Source organism: Rattus norvegicus, chromosome X (genome assembly GCF_036323735.1).
Source record: "Rattus norvegicus strain BN/NHsdMcwi chromosome X, GRCr8, whole genome shotgun sequence".
Taxonomy (NCBI): domain Eukaryota; kingdom Metazoa; phylum Chordata; class Mammalia; order Rodentia; family Muridae; genus Rattus; species Rattus norvegicus.
In genome coordinates, this window is record NC_086039.1 from 18,149,197 (window position 1) to 18,166,237 (window position 17,041).

Here is a 17,041-nt window from a genome sequence, read left to right on the forward strand (position 1 = left end):
AATAAGGTAATAAACTCCTGTTAGAAATCAGAAAGAGAAGTCTTTCAGCTTAGGCTAAGGTTATGGGCTAGTTACAGACCAGCCTGAGAAATTTAGGGAGACCTTGCCTTAAAAACAGAAAAAAAACCACCTTTTTTTCAAAACAACCCCTGCGCCATTAACGTGGCTTGTCAAGCCCTCTCAGCTAGTCACCCTTTCACACCAGCAAACCTTCTCGTCTATTTATTGTTCAAGATAATACTACAATTTGTTCTTTGTAATTTTTAGTTAAAACAACTATTATTTTATTCCAAAATGTCCATGTTGTAGTAGTTTTGATATTTGAATCCACTTCGCTACTGGAATTACGTCACCAGAGGCCCAACCTCCATTTTATAAACTGAGGGCTGGCGCGCTAAGCAGTTGACGCGCTAGGCAGTTGGCGCGCACCATTGGCGGGAATCAACAGGTGAGGGGGCGTGTCTGTTGCTGGCCACTTCCATTGTGTTGCGTTTGGGAGGGGTGTGCTGGTGGGCGCAGAGATTTGTAAGTCTTTTATTTTTTAGACTCTGGAGATTTAGACAAGAAATAATTTGACAAAATACTCCCTACTATGATTTTTATTTTACTCTATCACTTGGTTTAACGTCCAACTGATGGAAGCACTGATTCTGTATCTCCCCCTGCTGGTGGAAATGGTAGGGTCCGCGGCAGTTTTCTTCGCGCCTTTTCCGGCAGGCGGCAGTTACCAGAAGGTCACACGCTGAGGCGGTTATGCTGTGAGGCCGTTATGCTGTGAGGCCGTTATGCTGTCACTGAGGCGGTTAAAAGTTGGTTAGAGCTCCTTTTCTCAGTAGCCCCCACCCTGTTTTTTATTTAATGTCAGTTGTTGTCGTTGTCATTGTTGTTTGGAAACGGTTTGGGGGATTTTCTTTGGGGGGGGGGAGGAGGTTGTTTTTTTTTTTTTTTTTTTTTTTTTTCATAGATTGGAACGTTTCCAGTGTTCTAGCTTTTGTTCTAATCGTCTATAGATCTTTAGCTTGGTAAAAATACTCGTTTTCTTGTCTGTTAAAATGTTTTTTGCCTCACACATTTATATTTGGTAACAGGGGTCAAGATGCCAGAGGAAATTTGGTTGACAGAATTAGCTACTTAATCTGGACAGTTTTCTGTTAAACCAACACATTTGAACATCCTACAGGGGAAAAAAATAACATTTAAAAAAGTCATTATATGCAATAGTATTTCGTGTTAAATGCTTTATTATTTTCAGTCTAGATAGTGCCTTTGTTAGCTGTAAAGCAAACCTTTAAGGGGAAGGCTGTTCAGGCTCCCTTAGTACTTTGGTGCAGGCTCCCCACAACATGGGAGCCTGAGGATGTCCCTCAGCTTGGTCTCAGGCTTGGCTTGAGTCCAACTGGAAGGTTAGCGGTCAGCCCTAGATTGTCCACAAATCAAACAGAGGCCATGGGTTTATATGGTTACTTGGGATAGCAGCTTTTAGAAAAATGCTTTCTGAAAACAAAACAAAACAAAACAAAAAACTCCAAAACAACAACAAAAAACAAAGCCAACCAAAAAACCCAAAAAAAACCCAAACAAACAAACAAAAAAAAAAACAAAACCAAAAACAAACAAAAAAAAAACACATACATTTGAAAAGTTGTTCCTCAAAAGGCAATTTGGTAATTCCCTTCTGTTAGCATTTCCTATTCTGAAACCTATATATATTGCATTTGATAAGTTTTCTCTTTTTTTAAAAGATGGACTCAGTGAGGGCACGGATTATTTAGCCTTGTAATGGGATTTAGCACACTGTTAGTAATTATTTGTGGTGATCTTGGAATGGACTTCTTTTGCTAAGTTCATTCCTAATGATGGCATTGTAAATAGAATATTTTTCTTAATTTCATTTTCAGATTATTCCTTGTAAAGATATAGAAAGAAGTCCAATTGATTTGTCTATTGAGCTTACATCCTAAAATCTTGAACTTGTTAACTCTAATAATTTGTTTTTCTGTAGTTTTTGTAAAGCCTATCTACATATGTGTTGGTTTGTGTATATTTAGTTTTTGGAATAGGTCTTATATCCTTATGATAAACTCATTTTTCATGCTATATTTTATATATTGCTAAAATAATTGTGTTAGTAACTTCTTAAAGATACTGCTGGTATATTATGAGTGAATTGGCCTTTAATTTCCTTTTCATGGGCTGTCTTTGGATGGTTTTAGTATCTTGAGGTTTTTTTTTTCGTTTTGTTTTTTTGAGAAAGAAATAGAACTAATGTTAAATATTCTTTAAATGCTTAGTTTATTTTTCCATGTAAAATATCTGGACCTGGAGAATAATTTTTGGAAGAATTATAAATTAAAATTTTAATTTTTTAATTGTTGGCTTATATCCATGTGTACATATTAAATATTTTGCTTCTACATTATGAGTGACATTGGCTGGTTTTTTTTTATGCTGTCTTTTGTTGGTTTCTGTATCAGTGAGTTGACTATAGCCACCTGAATTTTTTGTGTTGTTGTTTTGAGATAGGTGTAGAACTGATGTTAAATACTGTTGAAATGCTTGGTTTATTTCTCCAGGTAAAGTACCTGGGCTTTGAGATTTAAGTTTTAGAGGACTTATAAGTTAAAATTTTTAATTTTTTAAGCTATGCATTTATAGCCATGTGCACCTGTTAAGTATTTTACTTCAATGAGTGACGTTGGCTTGCAATTTTCTCTGTGCGTGCTGTGTTTGGATGGTTTTGGTATCATTTAGTTCGTGAGGTTTTTGTTGTTGTTCTTGTTTGTTTTGATAAACATAGAACTAATATTAACACATGGACAGTAGTAATTGGACTCGAGTTATTAATAATAAAAAATTAAGAGCAGAATGTGGAACTGGGAGAGATATGGGGTAGAGGGGTTCTAGGGAGAATTGGATGGAAGTAAATATGGGCAGATATGGAGGTAGATATGGGTAGATATAGTAAACACTGCAGAAATGCATTGAATCTTTAAAAAATTAAAATATTTTAGCAACTGTTCACGCAAATTGTTTCATATAGGGTATGCTCTGGATATTTACAATTCCTGAGGAATTGCTCATTTATTAAAGTTGACAAGCTTTTTTGGATATTAATATTTACTGATTATTTTTAGTGTCAGTAGGATCTTTAGTGATGTGCTCTGTTTGATACCTCATTTTAAACAGTTTTATTGAAATATAATTGAAATCTAAGATTTGCAAATGTCTATATTACTCTCTCTATATTTAATCCTATGTAAATGTCTAAAATAACATCACTACAATTGAAGTAGTTCTTTTATTTCTGGTATTTTTTTCTCCCTTTGTCTCCTCTGTTTCTCTCCCTCGCCCCTTTATGGTTTGAGACACAGTTTACATTTGTAGCTCAGGCTGGCTTTGAACTACCTTGCTTCAACTGCCTGCATGAAGACTGAGATTATAGGCATATGCTATCACACCCTGGGCCACTAAGATCTACTTTCTTAAGTTTGGATTCTGGTCACTATTGTGTGGAATATTATTCCCATCTATTAAGATTTGTTTTAAGTGTGTATGGTATATGTATGTGTTTCAAGTATGCAATATGTACCTTTTTAGCCTCCCTCTGTGTCTTTTTTATATTGTTAAGTTCTCTCTTTTCCTTGTCTGTCTTGCTAGAGCTTGTCAAGTGTTTCATCTCTGAAAAGTACCAGCTTTTTTATAGTTTGACTATTATTTCCCTCTTTTTCATTGTCAGATGTCTTGGAATTTGAGTTACAGGCAGCTGTGAGTTGTCATGTGAGTGTACACTAGGAATTGAACCCTGGTCCTCTGCAAAAGTAATAAGCATTCATAACCACCAAGCTATCTCTTTAGCTTTTCTGTTATTTTTTTACTCTTTCCATTGTTTTTCTTCTCACTGTTCCAGTGCTTTCTATATTGGCTTTTAAAAAATGTTTATTTGTTTGTTTATTTGTTTTGCTATTTTGTGAACATTCTGTTTGTAGATTCTTGGTAACAGATTCTCTTGATTTCCCAGAATCTGAGAAACACTTGATTTTTCCCCCTTTCCTCCCTAAAGTGTATTGTCACTGCACATATATTTCTGAATTGGCAGATGTCTACAGTTAGTTCTTTGAAAGCATTGTGTTATTCCTTCTGGTATAATGGTTCCTGATGCACAATCCACTGTCATTTACAAATTTTGACCCCCATTTGGAAGGTGGTATTTCTCCTTTGCAGCTATCAAGAGGATTCTTTGTTGTTTAAGATTTTTCTCTAAAGCTATAAAAATATTCTTTCATTTTAATCTATAGTTTCATTTTAATACAGTTTACTATGGCTCATATTAATCTATAGTTCATTTTCACATTTAAATTATGGACCCCTCTGGAATATAATTTCATGTGAGATAGATAACTTTTTCTACTGGACTTTCTTTAATGTAGGGTACAGGGAGGAAAAGAAAGGACAGTTCACACTGCGTGCCTCGGGGTGGTATACTGGCAAATGATGGAGTTAAGGGCTAGCGCCTCTTTCCTCTGTGTTCAAAACCAAAAATGGTTTCTACCTTGAGAGAAGGTTAAATAAACTTGAGGCATGAAGGGGAAATAAACTTTTAAATTTTACAAACAGCCAATCATGGTGATGCATGCCCATACTCCCAGCACTTAGAAAATGAGGTATTCCAATCCTGAATTTGAAGCCATTTCAGGCTATATATGTCAAAATCCAAATGATTTTAAAAAGTACTGTTTTTTTTATGATGAACTAGAAAGCAACAGGTATACCTAAATTACTCCTTTTGTGATTTGTATGTTGGCTTTAGATTGGTGAGCCCTTTCTTCTTTTGACTAAAGCATTCAGTTTTAATCCTTGTGGGACATAGTTATCCACAATGAAGCTGCTTGCAGGAGGTCATATGGATGGGAGATTATGAAGATACATGGGGTGTGGTTCTGTGGTACTTTCTGTACATAGGAAAAGTCCTAGATTTATCCCTGGCATCTCATGTTTTCTCTTTGCCTCCTCAGAGGGTTAGGCAGGTTATACATTTTGTAAACTTTTTTGTTAGTTCCTTCTATATATTTTCTAGTTTTAGGAACAAAGCCTGTGCTCTGTAATTTGCTGAACAACTGAATTAGTAAATACATGAAATGAAGGAGAATGTAGTATAGAATCGCTGTGCCTCAGTGTAGCTTTGTGATATTGAGTAGTTAGTGGGCTGTGGTTTATCATCTTTAAAATGGGATTAATAAAAGCCCCTATGTTTTTGGCGAATATTTAGAGCAACAAAAATTTCATAATAGCATAGAGCTGGGGCTAAAATCATCTTAATTTCTATCAGCTTTCTGCACTTCAAGGGCTCATTCATAAACTAGGGGCCAATCTTTATGTCCTGTGGCCATTTGTAATGCTTTAAGCATTCAATTATGGACTCTATAAGGGTTGCTAATAGTTTTGATTGGCATGGCAGGACATTATTCAGTAGTTGTCTCCCCACATCCTCCAGGAGGATTAACATGTGTCTTTATAGAGACACATTACTCCCCAAGCCTAGTCCAACTCAAAACCACAACTCAATGATAGGTCCCCTAGCTCAGGAGTCCAGTTTAAAAATACCCATTCCCTTTTGTTTTCAGGGGATCATAGTAGCTGGGTATGCTGATTGACATCTGCTACCAATCAGCACTGTGCTTTCTACTGGAGCAAACTCTAGTGGGCCTTGTTAGAAAGAGCCCAGAATTGGTTGAGACAGACTGGGTTGGTAAGGACACCTAGCTTTATTCTTTTTCTGGGACTTTCTTGCTCTATCCTTAATCTCAGTGTGATTACCTTTGGTTTGTAATGTTAGCTCAAGTGTCTGGCACTGTCACCTGTTAGTTGGTCCTTGGTGGTCACTTCTCCTTGTTCCGCTCTGTCTTCCCTTGCTGGGAGGCACAGTGTTTCTGTAAGGAAACATTGGTTTTCTTTTGTCAGCTAAACCACCTTGGAGTGAAGCCTGCACAAAGGTGAGCAGAGAGTGTTTCCTGGGAGATGAGATAGAAAAGCTAATGAGAGTGGGTTCCTGCTTTCAAATGGATAATCCGGTGTACATGGCCACAGCAGAGTACTTTCACAGTGAAACTATACACAATTGGTTTCTTGTAAACGTGCTGTGAGGTCTGCTGTATTTCTAAGACAGAGAATGCTACTTGAAAATGTTTTTTGAACTACAGATTCAAGTGTAGAAACTTATCTTCTCTCTTGTTATCCCTTTTATTTCCACTGACTCATCTTCAGCCTTCTTCAACTCTGGTTTTCCTAGGGATAGCTTCTGCTAAGGTTGACTTAGAGTCTTTGAAGCTAAACAGTCCAGGGGAGGGCAGAACAGAGCCTCTTTAAAAACTTTAAAATGCATACACATTACTTGCAGATGTTTGGTTGCATGCTGGGGTTTTTCTAAAACTCTCAGGTGTTGGTAATGCTGCATGTTATTATTTAATCGTATAATATGGAGGCAGCTGTGGTCCTGTCGCCTTGTTTTATTAGTCAGAAAATTAAGGTTTAGATTGCCCAGTGTCATCAAAACAACTTCTGACAGGATCGGAGTTAAACACTAAGCATTTATTTACCCCAGTGCAGTTTTTCACTGACACTGGGCTGAGCTTTCTTTCCAGGGTTCTGCTGCGTGCAACTATCTTTGATATAAAATGATATTGTTACTCATCCTTCTTGTCTGTTTCGATCAGATTTTCACTCTGCTACCTTGGTGTGGGTTAGAAGGCACAGTAGAGAGAATCCCATGATTATCAGCATAAAATTAGGGAGATGGGAAATCAGGAAGGAAGAAAGTATCCTTTTCTGTAAGGGTTTGCAGGTGGTAGAAATCAAGAATATCCTTTCATGGTTTTTATTTTCTTTCTTTACCCACATACACATACACACAGAGGGTGGGGAGGGAGAAATGGATATATATAGTGGGGGGGGAGGGAGAGAGGGAGGGAGGGAAGGAGGGAGGGAGGGAGGGAGAGAGAGAGATCCAAGTGCCTTCCTTAATTGATCTCCACTTTCCTTTTTGAAACAAGGTATCTCACTGAACTTGGGACTCACAGACTGTTTAGACTGGATGGCCAAGGAGTGTGAGGGATCCATCTGTCTGCACTTTCCTCTTCTAGTTCTGGGGTTATAGGCATGTACTGTTATGAAAGTCTTTTATATGAGTGATGTGGATTCAAACTCAGGTCCTCATGCTTGCAGAGCAAGGCCTTTACCCACGGAACCGTTTCCCCAGCCCCCAAAGCATCCATTTATAAAAGAATGTTTTAGGGAGCTGCAGTCCCCCTTTCTCCTCTGTCTGTCCCTGGTGGCTGGGATATTAGTTTGCCTAAGTTGGTGTATGTATCCTGCAAAGGAGATGCTTTGCATTCTGGATAATGAGCGTAGCCATCAGCTGCATAGTTTTATTTTCTCTGGGGGTTTAATCTTCAGTCATCAACGGAGACTGTTTTAGTCCCCTGACCCCACATTTCATCTTTCACTTTAAAGGGTAAAGGTAAATGTTTCCTAACATCTGGTAAGCCATAGAAATGGATTTGAAATAAGAATAACGATAGTGGTATAAATGATTTCATATAACATGCTAAAAGATAGGTGCGTCCAATCTAACTTCATTGCTGCTTGGCCAAGTTTTGGGACAATGAAATTTTTTAAAAATTGCTTTAGATTTGGGAGGAGAGTGGGATTTAACACATATTGAGCACCTACCGTGTATACCTTGTATATACGGATTTATATTTGCGCTGCATGACTCTTATTTATGTTAGTGGCATTATAGTGGTTTTGCAAATGAGGTTCCTTGAGACTCAGAGATGGTAAAGTTAGCTGACTTAGAAGCCTGATATTTCAAACTCTAAAACCTGTGCTTGTTCTACCTCTTCCCACTGCACCCTTTCAATTCTTTGAAATGTTCTTGAGAAAGGCTTTATAGTGCTTTAGAAAACACTTGGTAATCTGTGTTGCTTAATATTTTATTTGGGATAGTCATTCACTGAATTTATTTGGCGCTATAAAATGGAAATTGGATGTGAGTGGGTTTGGGAGGGCAGCTCCATCAGAGTTGAAAGGATCTCTTATATAGCAAATCAATGATTACATTTAATGTAATGTAGCTGCTTGTAAGGTATATATGTATATATCATAACTATTGAGGATTCAAAAACTGAAAGAACCTTCTAGAATATAAACTAAACCTATACTGTGATTGGCAAAGCTAGAACTCTTCTAAGAGATGTGTTCACTATTAAATTTTTATCATGAATTACTTTCAATAATTCATTTCCTTCTACTCTTTACTATTGACTTTCTTACCTTGGTATCTAGATAAGGTACTTAGATATAGATCTAGAGTATAATATTTTCTAATTGAATGCCAGCTTTAGGTACCAGTCTTGCCTGTCATGCATACATGACTGCATGTAGTCATCCTATATTTTTGTATAGTGTCATAATTTTTGTGATCAGGACTCAAAATATATGAAGTCCACAAGCCAGTCTATATGAGCTGTCATATATTTGATGGTTTCAGTGCATAACTGTTATGTAAATTTGTGTGTACAGGACCACAGCCTTAGCCCTTATAGAGGGTGGCTTGCCTTAGCTAATTAACAGACTCTAGATAAAGACAGGTATATTTACTTCTGCTCTATAGGTGACGTAGCTGAAGCCTATGCCATTTAAGTCATTTTTCTCAGGGTTAACTATGGTAGAATGAAGTTCTGTGTTTAGATCTACTCATTCTTAAGGTACACATTTTTCTAGAGATGTGATAGAATAAGTTTTCTTGAGAATGTCTAAAAAATTTGGGATACTTCTGGTGAATGATATTTTAAAGCATTTCTTTCTGATTACAGTTCTGCCACGGAGGAAGCACTGTTGAATCTGCATAAAGATGTTACCCAAAAGATCCAAACTAGAGACTGAGAAGCCTCAGTCAATCAAGATCACACCCAGAGAGGAGCAGCAATCTGAAAAGGTTAAAAAGCAAATTATCTCTTCCAGTAGTATCTCACATAGTCTCTATGCATTGGTTTAGTGCTTATTTGTACCTCTGAATCTTTTATGATGTCTGTATTAATCTGAGAAGGTGGGAATTTCTAGCAACTCTTGTAGTTGAAGAGTACTAGCAGGTTGGAACATGGACCTAGAAATTGAAGATTTGGTTCAGAGATGAGCTCTTACCTAACATATGCAAGGCCTTAGGTTCTATCCAATTTGTCTTCACAAAGTAAATTAAGCAAAAATTATGAATTCTACTCATATTTAAATACATATGAATGAAATAAATGTCGTTTTTCACATCTTTCAAAGCCAAACAATGTTGAGTTCTCATTAATGATCATGTTTATACTTTTTTTTTTTTTTGGTTCTTTTTTTTTCGGAGCTGGGGACCGAACCCAGGGCCTTGTGCTTCTTAGGCAAGCGCTCTACCGCTGAGCTAAATCCCCAACCCCATGTTTATACTTTTTATATCCCTTTAGAAGCTCCAAGTATCTTACCAGGTAGCTGTAGTAAATTCTTAGTAGTACATTGTGTCAGGAAAATATTATATTTTTGAATATTCAGACAGAGTATCCCTAATTTGAAAAATAAATATTTACATTTTTCAAATTCTGAAACCTTCCAGTGCTGACCTGATTCTGCAAGTGGAAAATTCCATTCCTAATCTCAAATAATGGAGTTTACAGTCAAACTGCAGGCATACAAGGGTCAAAGAGGTTGCTCAGTGGTTAAAGCAGCTGCAGTGCAAACATACAGATTACTTCGAATTCCTTGCATCTGCATAAAAGTCTGAGTGGACATGGTAGCTTGCCTGTAATTCTACTACAAACTGCTCCTTGTTTTGTGTCACCTGAAGCCTCTAGGCAGGTCACTTGGAGCAGAAGAGTTAGTCTTACCTCTGCTCTCAGGTGTGTAGGCACTCTTGGAGGCTGGCCTTCAGTTTCTGGCACAAGCAGAAACTGGAAAGGTCCTGCCCCTGACTGTTCCTAGTTTTCTGTGCTCAGAGGGCACAGAGGGCACTAGGCGGGTTCCTCTTGGGTCAGAAATGTGGCCAGAAGTAGTTGTGTCCTCTGAGGTCTCAGGATTGTCCCCACTTCTGAAAGTCCATCTCTCTCCCCCACAGGATTTGGGTACAGACTAATTTTTTTTGATAGTATTGCAGCACTGCAGACATTTTTATATGCAGATAATAATTTTCTATTAATTTTTACTTTGTCTTAGTAAAATGATTTTCAAGGAGAGAATCAGACATTTTCCCATGTGAATTTATCAAGAATGATTTCATACATTAATTGAGCTTTTCTTTGTATCAAATATTCTGACTGTAGTTTGAATGTTCTGACTGTAAGTTTGCTTTCCTGGCTATTGTTTTTCCAATCCCAACTTTCTTTGGGCACATTTTGTAAGTATAAGTTTTATTGAGTTCTGTTTTTACTGTTAATTTGTTATTGAGGAGATTATTTTTAACAGTAATGTCAAGTGAGAATTAGAAGACAAACTGTTTTTAGCTTGTTTGAAAGTGATGTTTTATTATGTTAATTATTTCTCTAGGATTATTACACATAAGATAAAGATGAATAGGGTTGTTAAAGCTGAAATAGAATGGGAAATCATACTTAGAATCACTGTCTTTTGCCTCAATGGTGTATTGCATCATGAATACAAGTTTTCGAGCACTAACTGTGTCATATACTGTTAGTGATGTAGTTAACACAAAACTAGTGGTCATATCCTAGTGATCTGCTTAACAATTTTAAGAGCTTTCTTATATACGTAAGGCAGAGTTTTTTCTTAGAATTAGAAAAGAGAAATCCGAGAATTAATAGATATTCACCAAATAGAAACTGGTAAAATGTAAAAAAATTGCCACTATAGTAATTTCTTAACTTCTAACTCCATAGAGATAGTCTTAGTCACTTGGGAGTAGGTTAAGGCATCTACAGTACCCAGAAAGAAAATCTTCATTGCTTCCAGGATGTGGTTTCCTTCTCTCCTTGATCACTTATCTTCTCCACCATGAGTCTCACATATCAAATAATGTTAGAGATAATCTGTATTAACAAACTATTTGCTATTTTTCCATGTTTATGATATTTATTTGATTTAATCACAAGGGAATCATCCTATGTGAGAGTATGTATAATCACAATAAAATTATAATTGATACAATACTAGAATTTACAAATAATGTTTAAATATTATTTCAATAAATATTCACAGACTACATATAGAAGACTACATATAGAAACCATTATGGTGGGTTTTGTTTTCTCTTTGTTCGTTTGGTTTAATTTATTTCGTTGTTATTTTTGGTAAGGTCCTTATTAGTAATCAATAAGGAAACTAAAGCTAGGCTTTTTGTTTCATCTTTATTAAATTGGGTATTTCTTATTTACATTTCAAATGTTATTCCCTTTCCCAGGTTCCATGTAAACATCCCCCTAACCCCTCCCCCTCCACTTCTATATGGGTGTTCCCCTCACCATCCTCCCCCCATTACCATCCTGCCCCCAAGAATCCTGTTAACTGGGGGTCCAGCCTTGGCAGGACCAAGGACTTCCCCTTCCACCGGTGTCCTTACTAGGCTATACATTGATACCTATGCAGTTGGAGCCCAGGGTCAGTCCATGGATAGCCTTTGGGTAGTGGCTTAGTCCGTGGAAGCTCTGGTTGGCTGGCATTGTTGTTCATATGGGGTCTAAAGCCCCTTCAAGCTCTTTCAGTCCTTTCTCTGATTCCTTCAACGGGGGTCCCGTTCTCAGTTCAGTGGTTTGCTGCTGGCATTCGCCTATGTATTTGCTGTATTCTGGCTGTGTCTCTCAGGAGAGATCTACATCCGGTTCCTGTCGGCCTGCACTTCTTTGCTTCATCCATCTTATCTAGTTTGGTGACTGTATATGTATGGGCCACATGTGGGGCAGGCTCTGAATGGGGGTTCTTCCTTCACCCTCTGTTCTAAATTTACCCCCCTATTCCCTGCCAAGGGTATTCTTGTTCCCCTTTTTAAAGAAGGAGTGAAGCATTTGCATTTTGGTCATCCTTCTTGAGTTTCATGTGTTCTGTGCATCTAGGGTAGTTTGAGCATTTGGGCTAATATTCACTTATCAATGAGTGCATACCATGTGTGTTTGTCTGTGATTGGGTTAGCTCACTCAGAATGATATTTTCCAGTTCCATCCATTTGCAAATGAATTTCATGAAGTCATTGTTTTTGATAGCTGAGTAGTACTCCATTGTGTAGATGTACCACATTTTCTGTATCCATTCCTCTGTTGAAGGGCATCTGGGTTCTTTCCAGCTTCTGTCTATTATAAATAAGGCTGCTATGAACATAATGGAGCATGTGTCTTTGTTATATGTTGGAGCACCTTTTGGGTATATGCTCGGGAGTTAGCTGGGTCCTCAGGTAGTGCAATGTCCAATTATCTGAGAAACCTCCAGACTGATTTCCAGAATGGTTGAACCAGTCTGCAATCCCACCAACAATGGAGGAGTGTTCCTCTTTCTCCACATCCTCACAAGCATCTGATGTCACTGGAGTTTTTAATCTTAGCCATTCTGACTGGTGTGAGGTGAAATCTCAGGGTTGTTTTGATTTGCATTTCCCTTATGACTAAAGAGGTTGAAGATTTCTTTATGTGCTTCTCAGCCATTTGGCATTCCTCAGCTGTGAATTCTTTCTTTAGCTCTGAACCCCATTTTTAATAGGGTTATTTGTTTCCTTCCAGGCTGACTTCTTGAGTTCTTTGTATATTTTGGATATAAGCTCTCTATCAGTTGTAGGATTGGTAAAGATCTTTTCCCAATCTGTTGGTTGCCGTTTTGTCCTAACCACAGTGTCCTTTGCCTTACAGAAGCTTTGTAGTTTTATGAGATCCCATTTGTCGATTCTTGATCTTAGAGCATAAGCCATTGGTGTTTTATTCAGGAAGTTTTCTCCAGTACCCATGTGTTTGAGATTCTTCCCCACTTTTTCTTCTATTAGTTTGAGTGTATCAGGTTTGATGTGGAGGTCCCTGATCCACTTGGACTTAAGCTTTGTACAGGGTGATAAGAATGGATCGATCTGCATCCTTCTACATGCTGACCTCCAGTTGAACCAGCACCATTTGCTGAAAATGCTATCTTTTCTCCATTGGATGGTTTTGGCTCCTTTGTCAAAAACCAAGTGACCATAGATGTGTGGGTTCATTTCTGGGTCTTCATTTCAATTCCACTGTTCTATCTGTCTGTCTCTGTACCAATACCATGCAGTTTTTATCACTATTGCTCTGGAATACTGCTTGAATTCAGGGATAGTGATTCCCCCAGAAGTCCTTTTATTGTTGAGGATAGTTTTAGCTATCCTGGGTTTTTTGTTATTCCAGATGAATTTGCAAATTGTTCTGTCTAACTCTCTGAAGAATTGGATTGGAATTTTGATGGGGATTGTATTGAATCTGTAGATTTCTTTTGGTAAAATGGCCATTTTTACTATATTAATCCTGCCAATCCATGAGCATGGAGGATCTTTCCATCTTCTGAGATCTTCAGTTTCTTTCTTCAGAGGCTTGAAGTTCTTATCATACAGATTTTTCACTTGCCTGGTTAAAGTCACACTGAGGTATTTTATATTATTTGGGACTATTACTAAGGGTGTCATTTCCCTAGTTTCTTTCTCGGCTTGTTTCTCTTTTGTGTAGAGGAAGGCTACTGATTTATTTGAGTTAATTTTATACCCAGCCTCTTTGCTGAATGTGTTTATCAGGGTTAGTAGTTCTCTGGTGGAACTTTTGAGATCACTTAAATATACTACATATCGTCTGCAAATAGTGATATTTTTACTTCTTCCTTTCCAAACTATATCCCTTTGGTCTTCTTTTGTAGTCTGATTGCTCTGGTTAGGATTTCGAGAACTATATTGAATTAGTAGGGAGAGAGTGTGCAGTCTTGTCTAGTCCCTGATGTTAGTGGGATTGCTCCAAGTTTCTCTCCATTTAGTTTAATGTTAGCTACTGGTTTGCTGTATATGGCTTTTATTATGTTTAACTATGGGCCTTGAATTCCTGTTTTTTCCAGGACTTTTATCATGAAGGGGTGTTGAATTTTGTCAAATGCTTTCTCAGCATCTAATGAAATGACCTTGTGGTTTTTATCTTTCAGTCCATTTATATAGTGGTTTACGTTGATGGTTTTCTGTATATTAAACCATCCCTGCACATCTGGGATGAAGCCTTCTTAATCATGATGGATGATTGTTTTGATGTGCTCTTGGATTCGGTTTGCAAGAATTTTATTGAGTATTTTTGCGTCGATATTCATAAGGGAAATTGGTCTGAAGTTCTCTTTCTTTGTTGGGTCTTTGTGTGGTTTAGGTATAAGAGTAATTGTGGCTTCATAGAAGGAATTCGGTAGTGATCCATCTGTTTCAATTTTGTGGAATAGTTTGGATAATATTGGTATGAAGTCTTCTATGAAGGTCTGATAGAATTCTGCACTGAACCCATCTGGAACTGGGTTCTTTTTGGTTGGGAGACTTTTAATGACTGCTTCTATTATTTTTAGGGGTTATGGGGATGTTTAAAAGGTTTATCTGTTCCTGATTTAACTTTGGTACCTAGTATCTGTCTAGGAAATTGTCCATTTCCTGCAGATTTTCAAGTTTTGTTGAATATAGGCTTTTGTAGTAGGATCTGATGAGTTTTTGAATTTCCTCTGATTCTGTTGTTATGTCTCCTTTTTCATTTCTGATTTTGTTAATTTGAACACAATCTCTGTGTCCTCTGGTTAGTCTGGCTAAGGGTTTATTTATCTTGTTGATTTTCTCAAAGAACCAACTTTTGGTTCTGTTGATTCTTTCTATGGTCCTTTTTCTTTCTACTTGGTTGATTTCAGCCCTGAGTTTGATTATTTCCTGCCTTCTTCTCCTCCTGGGTGTATTTGGTTCTTTTTTGTTCTAGAGCTTTTAGGTTTGTTGTGAAGCTGCTGATTTATGCTCTCTCCTGTTTCTTTCTGCAGGCACTCAGAGCTATGAATTTTCCTCTTAGCACAGCTTTCATTGTGTCTCATAAGTTTGGGTATGTTGTACCTTCATTTTCATTAAATTCTAAAAAGTCTTTAATTTCTTTCTTTATTTCTTCCTTGACCGGGTTATTATTGAGTGGAGCATTGTTCAACTTCCATGTATATGTGGGCGTTCTTTTCTTATTGTTATTGAAGATAAGCTTTAGCCCGTGGTGATCTGATAGGACACATGGGATTATTTCTATCTTTCTGTATCTGTTGAGGCCTGTTTTGTGCCCGATTATGTGGTCAGTTTTGGAGAAAGTACCATGAGGTGGTGAGAAGAAGGTATATCCTTTTGTTTTTGGATAGAATGTTCTATAAATATCTGTTAAATCCATTCCGTTCATAATTTTTGTTAGTCTGTCTATGTCTCTGTTTAATTTCTGTTTCCATGATCTGTCCATTGATGAGAGTGGGGTGTTGAAATCTCCTACTATTATTGTGGGAGGTGCAATGTGTGCTTTGAGCTTTAGTAAGGTTTTTTTTATGTATGTAGGTGGCCTTGTATTTGGGGCATAGATATTTAGGATTGAGAGTTCATCTTGGTGGATTTTTCCTTTGATGAAAATGAAGTGTCCTTCCTTATCTTTTTTGATGACTTTTGGTTGAAAATCACTTTTATTTGATATTAGAATGGCTACTCCATCTTGCTTCTTCAGACCATTTGCTTGGAAAGTTGTTTTCCAGCCTTTCACTCTGAGGTAGTGTCTGTCTTTTTTTTCTGAGGTGTGTTTCCTGTAGGCAGCAAAATGCTGGATCCTCATTTTGTATCTAATTTGTTAATCTGTGTCTTTTTATTGGGGAATTGAGTCCATTGATGTTGAGAGATATTAAGGAATAGTGATTGTTGCTTCCTATTATCTTCGTATTTGGAGGTGAGATTATGTTTGTGTACTTGTCTTCTCTTTGTTGTGTTGCAAAACGATTAGTTTATTGCTTTTTCTAGGGTGTAGTTTGTCTCCTCATGTTGGGCTTTACAATTTATTATCCTTTGTAGTGCTGGATTTATAGAAAGATATTGTGTAAATTTGGTTTTGTCATGGAATATCTTGGTTTCTCCCTCTATGTTAATTGAGAGTTTTGCTGGATATAGTAACTTGGGCTGGCATTTGTGTTCTCTTAGGGTCTGTATGACATCTGTCCAGGATCTTCTGGCTTTCATAGTCTTTGGTGAGAAGTCTGGTGTAATTCTGATAGGTCTGCCTTCATATGTTACTTGACCTTTTTCCCTTACTGCTTTTAATATTCTTTCTTTATTTTGTGCGTTTGGCGTTTTGACTATTATGTGACGGGAGGTGTTTCTTTTCTGGTCCAATCTATTTGGAGTTCTGTAGGCTTCTTGTATGCCTATGGGTATCTCTTTCTTTAGGTTAGAGAAGTTTTCTTCTATGATTTTGTTGAAGATATTTACTGGTCCTTTGAGCTGGGAGTCTTCACTCTCTTCTATACCTATTATCCTTAGGTTTGATCTTCTCATTGAGTCCTGGGTTTCCTCTATGTTTTGGGCCAGTAGCTTTTTCCATTTTCCATTATCTTTGACACTTGTGTTGATGATTTCTATGGAATCTTCTGCTATCTTCTATCTCTTGTATTCTGTTGGTGATGCTTGTATGTACAGCTCCTTGTCTCTATCCAGTGTTGTCTCTCTTTGTGCTTTCTTTATTGTTTGCATTTCCATTTTTCAATTCCTTCACCTGTTTGATTGTGTTTTCCTGTAATTCTTTCAGGGATTTTTGTGTTTCCTCTCTAAGGGCTTCTACTTGTTTACTTGTATTTTCCTGCATTTCTCTAAGGGAGTTCTTTATGTCTTTCTTGAAGTCCTCCAGCATCATGATCAAATGTGATTTTAAATCTAGATCTTGCTTTTCTGGTGTGTTTGGATATTCAGTGTTTGCTTTGGTGGGAGAAGTGGGCTCCGATGATGCCATGTAGTCTTGGTTTCCGTTGCTTGGGTTCCTGTGCTTGCCTCTCACCATCA

The 17,041-nt window shown here is 37.4% G+C and overlaps 1 protein-coding gene across 4 annotated transcripts in view; it reads left to right on the forward strand.

The window, feature by feature from the left end:
- The first annotated feature begins 718 nt into the window (after window positions 1-718).
- Ccnb3 (cyclin B3) overlaps window positions 719-17,041 on the forward strand; it is a 64,887-nt gene continuing 48,564 nt past the window's right edge. For 3 of the 4 annotated variants that reach the window (XR_010061199.1, XR_010061200.1, NM_001401153.1), the window contains exons 1-2: window positions 719-813; window positions 8,871-8,992. Coding sequence is in view for 2 of the 4 variants with exons in the window: in NM_001401153.1 (NP_001388082.1) it covers window positions 8,909-8,992 (84 nt within the window). In the remaining 2 variants the exon portion in view is untranslated. The remainder of the gene's footprint in view (window positions 814-8,870; window positions 8,993-17,041) is intronic. The other variant, XM_063280057.1, reaches the window with a different exon arrangement.